The sequence below is a fragment of the Labrus bergylta genome, chromosome 20 (assembly GCF_963930695.1).
Source record: "Labrus bergylta chromosome 20, fLabBer1.1, whole genome shotgun sequence".
NCBI classification, from domain to species: Eukaryota; Metazoa; Chordata; class Actinopteri; order Labriformes; family Labridae; genus Labrus; species Labrus bergylta.
In genome coordinates, this window is record NC_089214.1 from 23,706,107 (window position 1) to 23,715,471 (window position 9,365).

At 44.4% G+C, this 9,365-nt stretch overlaps 2 protein-coding genes across 4 annotated transcripts in view; one reads left to right on the plus strand and one right to left on the minus strand.

Annotated features, from left to right (window-relative positions):
• rbbp8 (retinoblastoma binding protein 8) overlaps nucleotides 1-2,832 on the plus strand; it is a 25,613-nt gene extending 22,781 nt beyond the window's left edge. The window contains exons 13-19 of one of the 2 annotated variants that reach the window (XM_065948882.1): nucleotides 17-105; nucleotides 239-350; nucleotides 1,040-1,198; nucleotides 1,303-1,348; nucleotides 1,443-1,533; nucleotides 1,612-1,753; nucleotides 2,085-2,832. In XM_065948882.1, the coding sequence (XP_065804954.1) occupies nucleotides 17-105; nucleotides 239-350; nucleotides 1,040-1,198; nucleotides 1,303-1,348; nucleotides 1,443-1,533; nucleotides 1,612-1,753; nucleotides 2,085-2,203 (758 nt within the window). In that variant the 3' untranslated portion in view covers nucleotides 2,204-2,832. The remainder of the gene's footprint in view (nucleotides 1-16; nucleotides 106-238; nucleotides 351-1,039; nucleotides 1,199-1,302; nucleotides 1,349-1,442; nucleotides 1,534-1,611; nucleotides 1,754-2,084) is intronic. The other variant, XM_065948883.1, reaches the window with a different exon arrangement.
• LOC110001481 (UDP-N-acetylglucosamine transporter TMEM241 homolog) lies at nucleotides 2,384-8,633 on the minus strand. 2 transcript variants are annotated; one of them, XM_020656975.2, is made up of 15 exons: nucleotides 8,412-8,633; nucleotides 7,434-7,480; nucleotides 6,454-6,531; nucleotides 6,295-6,376; nucleotides 6,140-6,217; nucleotides 5,820-5,845; nucleotides 5,179-5,230; nucleotides 5,042-5,090; nucleotides 4,285-4,330; nucleotides 4,168-4,203; nucleotides 3,920-3,954; nucleotides 3,717-3,786; nucleotides 2,924-3,017; nucleotides 2,623-2,687; nucleotides 2,384-2,548 (listed from the first exon to the last, which is right to left on the minus strand). In XM_020656975.2, exons 1-15 carry the CDS (start codon nucleotides 8,484-8,486, stop codon nucleotides 2,482-2,484), a joined length of 900 nt encoding a protein of 299 aa, XP_020512631.1. In that variant the 5' UTR covers nucleotides 8,487-8,633; the 3' UTR covers nucleotides 2,384-2,481. The 2 variants fall into 2 exon arrangements, with proteins under 2 accessions (XP_020512631.1, XP_020512632.1); XM_020656976.2 differs by lacking the exon at nucleotides 7,434-7,480 and having other exon boundaries at nucleotides 8,412-8,630.
• Between the last annotated feature and the right edge of the window lie 732 nt (nucleotides 8,634-9,365).

Consider the following 9,365-nt stretch of genomic DNA (forward strand, 5'->3'; position numbering starts at 1 on the left):
CTTTATTCTCTCTCAGCTGATAGGAAACTCAAAGTGGAGCCGATGTGGAGCATGGACCCGGCGCTCGCTCTGTCCATGTACGACAGCGAGGGGAGAGGAGACGAGGTGAAGTCACATGACCCGATGCACGACTAACCACAGTCGCTGATTAAAAAAAGACGTTCAGAGTATCTGATTGTTGAGATAAAGTCTGAGCGACAGGAAGGTGAACGACCCCTGATGTCTGTTGATCTTTCAGATTGAGGAGGAGGAGGAGGAGGAGGGGGGTTCTGCAGAGCTGGCGGACACAGACGTCACCTGGATCAGCCACAGCGCGCTGCAGAGACGAGACGGAGCAGACAGTGTGTCCGGTGAATACAATCACAGATCCTGTGGATCAGAGCAACGTTTTTATGATTTCAACTCATAAACATCTAAATGATTTTTAGCTGCGAGGAGCCCGTTAAAGGTGTCAGTTAGACGGAGACATGTCTGAATCAAACGACTCGTTAGCATCAGATGATTGTTTAATCTTCAAAACATTGAGAGCAGCGTCGTACGGACAGAAGAGAGGAGAAGAAGAAACTTAGGACATGAGGATTCAAAGAGGCCCACGTTGAAACCCGGGTCACAGGTTTTGATTTATTTAGTTTTGCTCTTCAAAGTCTTCAGTGTTTTTAAAGCATGCAGTTTGACTTCTATAAACAATCTGTGAGCCCGTGTTCCATCGTCTCTATCACAGCCCTGTATCTTTAGGGGGCGGGTGGGTTTACGTCAGCAGTGTATTAAAAACCGCAAACAGAAGAGAAAAATGAACGTTCAGGATGACGAGGACAGTTGGAAGGATCAAACAACGATTAAGATGGGACTCACCAGAAATGCAAAAAACCTTTTAAACATTAGACGATGGGAATCAAAGCCGTGAACTGTGCTGCTCTAAAGGTTTACATTCATCCTGGTGAGGGTTGTTTAAAAAGTGTGCAGCCTGCCAATCCCCCTGAATCACTTCTTAGAGAAAGATGACTGAGAAGTGACACTTTGATCCGTCTGTGTTTTGAAGGACTGGGGGAGAAGGCCAACGACAGTCTGGACATGATGTTTGACACGACAGCTTACGGAGAGTACCGATCCTTCAACACCTCCCGCTCAGGTCCGAGCCAGCCGCGTGAGGACGACGGGGACGAAGCAGCAGGAGGAGACAAGGAGGAGGATGATGATGGTGTGATTTTTAGTGTTTGACTTCATGTCTTAGTCTTTCCTCTCCTGATGTGCAGATCTTTTGTCTGCGTGTCTTTTTAAAATTTGTTTTGAATCTCTCATCAGATCCTGACGAGACCTGCGTGAGTCAGATGAAGGGGAACAAAGTGAAGTAAGAGACTCTCGTCCTGTCTGAGTGATTTCACACTTTGCAGAGAGATGTTTTGTTCTGATGATCTTCATAATGTCCCTCGATGTCTCTGAAGCAGCCGCCCCACGTTCGCTCACGTCGCTGTGATCCGTAAGAAGGACGAGAGGAGGAAGCTGAAGGGCGCCACCTGTAAAGAATGTGAAGTAGTAAGTGATCTCTCCGCCCACTTTCACAGACGTGTTTTTATTATCACTGGTGGTATGACATCTGATGTTTCCACACAGTACTACGCTCACCTCCCGGAGGACGAGAAGCAGAAGAAGCTGTCTTCGTGTTCCCGGCACCGCTTCCTGTACATCCCCCCGTGTACTCCAGAAAACTTCTGGGAAGTCGGATTCCCATCTACTCAAACGTGCATTGACCGAGGTGACTCAGCGATTTCTCCTCTTTACATCTAATTAGTATTGACAGGTTTAATTAATCAAAGGTATGAATATGATTGACAATATGAGTAATATGGGCAGCTGTGGCTCAGTTGGTAGAGTCGTTGCCTCTCAACTGGAAGGTCAAGGGTTCGATCCCCAGCTGAGCAACATGTCTGACGTGTCCTTGGGCAAGACGCTTAACCCCGCATTGCTCCCACTGCCTCAGTGGTGGTGTATGAATGGGTTAGTGTTGTACTTACTCTCTGATGTACGTCGCTTTGGATAAAAGTGTCTGCTGAGTGTATTGAAACATTGTAATATTCTGACTGCAGGGTACGTCCACGAGGAGAAGAAACCTGAGGCTCGCACTCGGAGGAGACAACCGTTCAACGCTTTATTCTCCCCGAAGAGGAGGAACCATCAGGACAGCGACAACAGCTTCTCTCTGTAGGACTGAAGTCAAGGTGACACCAAGGTTAGACCTGTGGGTCTGATGCACAGAGGGTTTGAAGGCTCAGTGCTCACGCTGCTTTTAGAGGTCAAGAAGAAGAAGGAGACGTTTGTGGATCAATAAAAGTGAACGTGAATGACCAGCGATGTCTGTTCTTTAAGAAACACACCGAGCATGAGACGACGTTCACAACGTTTATTTGGTAAGCAGATTATCACAAAATAAAGCTTTAGTAGAAAGAATCTCTTGAGGGGGGGCAGGGGCGAGCTGCAGGTTGGTCATCTGGTCTGAGAGTCTGCATCAGAATAAAGCAGCAGAGCTCCTCCCATGTGACTGACGAGCACACTGCCAACACACAGGACAATACGTGTTAACCAATGACATCATCAAGATATAAAACAAACGGGAGAGACACGCACCAGATCAGAGACGGAGTGTTGACGTCCATGTGGAAGATAAACGGAGAGAGACACACGGCAGAAACCTGGGGGGGAAGAGAAGGAGAACAGTTATTACTCAAACCCTTGCTCCTCTCCAGCTCCGCCATAGCTCCGCCCTCTTTCACGCAAGATGTTTTTGTGTGCAGGAGTTTACCTGCAATCTTTAAAATAATAAATTATCTAACATTGTCTAGTTCTTCTGTTTTTGTTGCCGAGGTAACAAACAGCTGTTGACATCTCAAAGTTTAAACATCTGGTCTCTGAATGGCTTGATCATCACCTTGGACAGAAAGATCCAGACCCCGGCGTGTTCCACTGACAATCCACTTTTGAGTTTGACGGTTGCCAACAGCAACAGGAAGCCGAGCAGAGCGCTGTGAAGAGAAACACTACGAGCTATGAGGAGAATGATAACATCAGGTTATTAGAGTTCATGTACAACATGAAAACATCTGACTGATGAAGAGGAGGAGCTGAAACATCACGCTCTCTGAAGCGTCAGCGCCGCCAGCTGATTCATGTCGACCAATCACAGCCCTTTAAACTGGAGCCAGTAAACACATGATGTTCATCTTTCTTAGTCTGTGATCACGTCAGTAAACACTGGATTGTAGTGGGTTAGGGTTGTCAGAGATGCGTCGGCCGGCCCGTTCCCAAGTCCTGTGGCAAGCCATGTGTAACGCTCCGTGTCCACCTTATTCTGACGTCTTTACACCAGGCCAATTGCTTGCCGCTGTGCTAATGACGGACGTTTCTTTGTCCAATGAGATTCAGCACACGTGAATCTGCTGCTCCAATCCAAAGCTATAGACGGCGCTCTGCGACAGAGCCGTGCTTTATTTCAGATGCAGTTTCAATTATTTCAGAACACATTTGGAAGCTTACAGATAATAACCACTTCATAACAGATGATTCTGAATCTGCAGCCTCCATGTTTGAAAACCATCCCACGGGTTTACAGAGACTGTCTGCCCCCTAAAGAGTGCCCCTTTTATAAACTTAATATTATACACTTTATAAATATGGTTTCCTACAGTAGCAGCTTTGCTTTAACAGACTGAAGGCTCTCTCACCTGGCACAGCAGCCACAGTGAAACGTGTGAGACTGCAGCGAGGGGAATTCCAGCGCCCCCATGAGGTCACCTGCAGAGACAAACACACCTGGAGCATTAAGGATCTGAGGGATCAAAGAACTCAGCAGGTGAAGGTCTCTGACACAGAGTGATGTGAGTGAGGGATAAACTGTTGTTGAAACTTAAAATCACGCTCTTCGTACCTGTCGGGTGAGCAGCGACAGCCAGCAGCAGCACGCTGTCAGAAAAGCAGGAAGAACAGAAATGAGTCTCTGATGGTTTAATTATCGATGAGCTAAAAACATCCCGACATGTTCAAAGTTCATCACAAGCAAGAGACTTTTCAATACCACGATGCAGTTGGAGTTATCCTCACCTGAACAGGTAGCTGATGACCTCTGACCCTGTGTGTTTGTATTTATCAGAGTGATTTAGGGTGATGTTTCCTCACCTGAACAGGTAGTTGATGACCTGCCGCTCAAGGTCACTGTAATGAAAACAGAAACACTTTGACATACTTTATGTTAGAGGAGAAAAAGTCCACTTTGATGAGCAGGGCGATATTTACCTTAGGTTACCTGGTCTGTAGTGAACCTGGAACACTCTGTATGCACCTTCAAAAATAAAAGACATTAATCTCTTACATTTTAGAACGACTCATTAAGACTCCTCCACAATAAATCAAGTCTTTACTGTTTTTTTTAGGGGAAAAAACAGTTTCTGATGAAGACTAGTTAAAGACTTTTCAGTTACTGAGTTACTTCAGTTCCTCAAGGCTCAGTCCTCGAGCCTCTGATATTCTTGTTAACTGTGTTTTCACACTTAATGCAGAGTTTCTCCTCCAGCCTCCTGGTATTTCTGCAGAAAGTCAGAGTGATCTGATGTGAGAACACAGCAGGATATAATCAGGAGAATTCACCTGGAGCCAGTGGGAGGGGGTGGTGACCTTTATTTCCTGTGATCGCTGCACGACCATAGACTGTCTGCACACCACCTCTACCATCTCTGTGCTCTAATGAACCTGCTGCTGCATGTTTCCTGTTCTCCAGTATGTTCTTCTCCACTCTGTAGTTCACATTGAGATTCTTAGAAAGACACACATTCTCATTACAGCGTTGTATAGATGACTCTGTGGCTTTGTACGCCACTTCCACATCTTTCTTCACGTCTTCCCTCAAGAGACTCCGCCCCCTGCCTGTCTGACAGGGATAGTCTCCCGCTGTGAGGTGTATGTGTGAACAGGTCAGGAGGATCGCAGGAGGCTTCAGTAGCTCCTGAGCTTACTCAGATAAAGGTGAATCGTCTGTTTAGAAGCGGAGACTCACCAACACAGAACAGGTGAGCGACGGCCCACAGGTAACCTCTGGAGTCAAACTGTGAGAGAGCAGATCGTGTTTGAGTGAACACATGTGATATAGAAACAGTGAAATGGTAGTTATGGACCTCAGATGTGAAGAGTTACCTGAGGATCATATTGAGGCAGGTTGATGGCTGACAGCAGCATGAGGCAAACACTGCAAGAAGATCAAAGGCCTCGTCATGGACATTTCTCACTAACCACTTTTATAAACACTCGTCATTTGTTGAACTTTTTAATCGTTAGCCAATGAGCTGCAGGCTGGGAGAGGAAATGGAGACAGATGTCAAAGTCTGCTCACAAAGCAAAAAACATTCAGAGCTCCCCCTGCTGACTGAATGCAGTACAGGTCATAAGCTCCGCCTCCTCCATGTTGACAGATGAGACGGGTCAAACTATAAAATCAAAACACTCATCAGAGGTTTCTCCATGATGGTTATAATCACGCCATTTAGAGTTCAAGTCTTTATTTAATTATATAAAATGTTATTAAACACCATGATTGATGGCTGTGTTGACCAATGAGGCTCCCACATTGCAAACCCTGTTTAGACCGCTGTTTCAAGCCGCCATATTTCCACCGCTGTGACGTGTCTCCCAGTCTGAATGTGGAGAGTTTTGGTTAGCAGCAGCGATACTACCAGCTGAACTCTCCTGCACAGACTGTGGTTTTACATTCTCAACATGTCACAGATGTAGATCATCTTTAATATTCATCATCTTAACAAAGAGAAGAAATCACAAACCTGAAGAGTTTCAGCCTCTGCACCCTCTGTCCAAGAAAAGAAACAGAACAGGTGATCAGAGTTCCAGCTGCTGCGTCACATGACCGTTAACATCTTAACACTTTGTAGAACAGAGCGAGAATATAAATATATCAAATCATCATAAATAATAAATTCATTTGTTTCTGAGGACATGATCAAGATGAAAATTGAACAACAAACACTTTGAAACATTTTCTAGACGTGACAAAACCTGACAGACAAAATAACAACACACACACACGCACACACACACAGACGCTCACAGACAAACACACACAGACGCACACACACATGCTCACCTCTCTGTGGATGACCTTCAGGATGAGTAAACTGACGACGTGAGACGAGTTCTGCAGCGTGAAGAAAAGAGGAATATCCTGCAGAGAGAGAGACAGAGTGAAAGCTGCAGATCGTCCTGAAGAGAGAGCTGGTGAGGAGGCGGAGGGATACGTACTAAGCGTGCTAAGGCCCGGGAGCCAGCGTAGATGTTTCCTACAAACAGGAGAGCGCCTGGGAGCCACGACAGAGCTGCTGACCTGCAACACAACATCAGAACTGAACGCTCACTCCTTCATGAATATACACCACGGCTGCAGAGGGACTCTGACCGTACCTGGTGATGCGACTCATCTCCACCATGCCCAGTCTCCCAGAGAGCAGCAGCAGGATGGCGCCGATCAACGTCTGCCATCTGGAGAGATTCATCACGACCACGTTAGAGACTCACCGTGTTTCATTGATTGACTTTAATGTTCAGTTTGTGAAAGAGCGAAATCGAGAGCTTCATACCAGGCCGAGTAAAGCTCCTCAACGTTTTCTCTTTGATTTATTTAAAACAAATAAAATAATAATATAATAAAATAATAATATAATAAAATAATAATATAATAAAATAATTAAATAATAAATATAATATAATTAAATAATAATATAAAAAATAATAAAATAATAATGTAAAAATTGAATGATGGGATGCAGAGGTCCTGACCCTGAAACGGGGGAACACGGCATGAAGACTTTACCCGCCATGTTTGATCATTAGCAACAATCACTTAAACATCAGGAGCATGGACCTTTTACTTCCTATTGCCGTGTTAACAAACTGTTCTGACTCAGGTGTCCACGTTCAGTTTGAACCTTTAAGAAATTAAAAACTGAGAAGTAAAAATCTACACAAACTCGTGAACACTGTCTGATTTGAAAACATTTATTATTAAATAAGTCCATCACAAGTCAGACCGTGTGGACGGGTTTATGTTAAAACAAAGAATGAAAAATATTTATTTACAACTGAAAATAAAAACAATAAAATAATTCTTACCCTCACTCATCAAGAAAACCACCTCAGAATGATTTGAACTCAAGCCCCGCCTCTATAGGCAAATAGCCAATCATAGGTTTGGATTTTCCAAAATCCAAAATCCAGATTTTAAGGGGGGGCCCATGCCACCCATGCCCATGCCATGACTCCTCCCAGTGTTCATAAATATACATGTATTTATAATATATATATATATTTATCATGTTTATATTTATATTTTTATCATAAAGACTTGTTTCCTCTTCACTCGTGCACTTTGTGTTTGGACTCACCCTTGGAACAAAGTCGGAAACGTGAAGTTTAACACGGAGAGAACAAACTGAAAAAAAAAAAAGAACCAAGTCAAAAACATCAAAGTCCACGACCTCAGACCAACCCCCCTAAAGTCTGTGGTCTCAGACCAACCCTCCTACAGTCTACAGTCCACGACCTCAGACTAACCCCCCTACAGTCCACGACCTCAGACTAACCCTCCTACAGTCCACGACCTCAGACCAACCCCCCTAAAGTCTGTGGTCTCAGACCAACCCTCCTACAGTCTACAGTCCACGACCTCAGACTAACCCCCCTACAGTCCACGACCTCAGACTAACCCTCCTACAGTCCACGACCTCAGACCAACCCCCCTACAGTCCACGACCTCAGACCTTCTTCTGTCTTCAGTTTGTTCTTGTGTTTTCAGATCGTAAAGTCTGAATGTTTTAACAACAAACAGTATGGACGCTACGAAGAAGAAGACGTGTGAATGTCTCTGTTAAAAGTTTATGAGCAATACGTGAAATAATAAAAAGTATGTTAACATTAGCAAAATATCTTCTGCCCGCCATGTGATGACAAAGGTGACGTTAAGTCCCCAAGTCGGGCACCTCATTTTTTAAGAGTTTCCGACTCAAGCTGGTGTTCATGAACATTTTACAACCAGAAACTCGTTTTTCCCTTGTGTCTGACACCACATGAATGCACCATCAGGTCACGGCCGACAAATGCATCGATTCGATACGGCTTTAAATCGTGCTCATAAAACGGTCAGGCTACTGATGGTGATGAAGATGATGATGGTTAAATGAGGGTTTGATCTCAATGTTGTGCTCGTCTCCTGCTCGGCTCAGAGAAACGGAGCCTCACAGAAACTTACAGTTTGTGTTTAATCTGCAGAGTGACGTCACAAAGTTTATCTTTATGAACTTTAATTTCAATAGTGTTCTTGTTTAAAGTAGAGTCATCCGGACACACCTTTGGGACACACTCACCTTATTGGTGAAAAAAGAAACGACGAAGACGCAGCTGAAGACGAGCCCGACTGAGTGTCTCCTCCACGGCATCATGACCCGCAGCCTCCCCGAAGCCTCCCCGCAGCTCACGCATCACTCCTCACGTTCATTAAAACTACATTCATCAGCCTTTCTCTCTTTAAACTACACTTTCTTCAAGATCGGAAACTTCCCTCACTGATGACGCGTCAAGACGCTGGAACAAAGATCGTCTATGCAGACGAAGAGGATTCACTGGAGCCTTTTCTCACGATCTGCGGGACGATTCTGTAACGTGATACTTAACCTGCATGGTGCCAACCTTACAGTCCATGGTGCCAACAAGTGACAATTAACTCCCGCGTTAAGATTAGAATAATAGCCCCCGAAGCACCAAAAATTAAAGTAAATACATCCCGAGCGCACAAAATAATAATTGAATTGTAAAATGTTTCACTGTTTGGGACTCCTTATAAAACACAATTTAGAATATTTTATTTAATTTAGATTTGACTTTTAAAAGTTTGATTTATATTAGTTTTAATGCTGGTTTGGTTTGTTGGTTTTCATCAGGGCTGCCAGAGTAAACACATTAACCTTATGTTTGTCCCTTCAGGCTCTCTGTAGATAGTGGTCCTCAGTGTCTCCCTGTAGTCTCAGTGATGTAAAAGAAGGACACTGCTGCATCTTTGAATGTCTCATTTCACTTTAACAAACTCTCAGACAGCTCAGCTGACGAGTCCAAAGTAATATCCACCTTATGACATCACACATTGACCTTATGACATCACACATTGACCTATGTTACCGTTCCTTTCAGTTGTTTGACCTCACTTTGGGATCCCTAACCACTTCCTGTTTCTAGGCTTCATGGTGCATATTGTAAAATGTTCATGAGCACCTGCTCAAGTCGGAACAACAAGTCGGAATCTTTGTAAAGAATGAGCTGCCCGA

What these genes read in the sequence shown, in the direction of transcription:
- LOC110001481 (XM_020656975.2), bottom strand. Translation starts at nt 8,486, where the DNA reads ATGATGCCGTGGAGGAGACACTCAGTCGGGCTCGTCTTCAGCTGCGTC. An exon ending in CCCGGGCCTTAGCACGCTTA is followed by an intron (nt 6,218 to 6,294) that starts GTACGTATCCCT and finishes CTCTCTCTGCAG; the next exon opens with GATATTCCTCTTTTCTTCAC. An exon ending in TGTCGCTGCTCACCCGACAG is followed by an intron (nt 3,787 to 3,919) that starts GTACGAAGAGCG and finishes TTGTCTCTGCAG; the next exon opens with GTGACCTCATGGGGGCGCTG.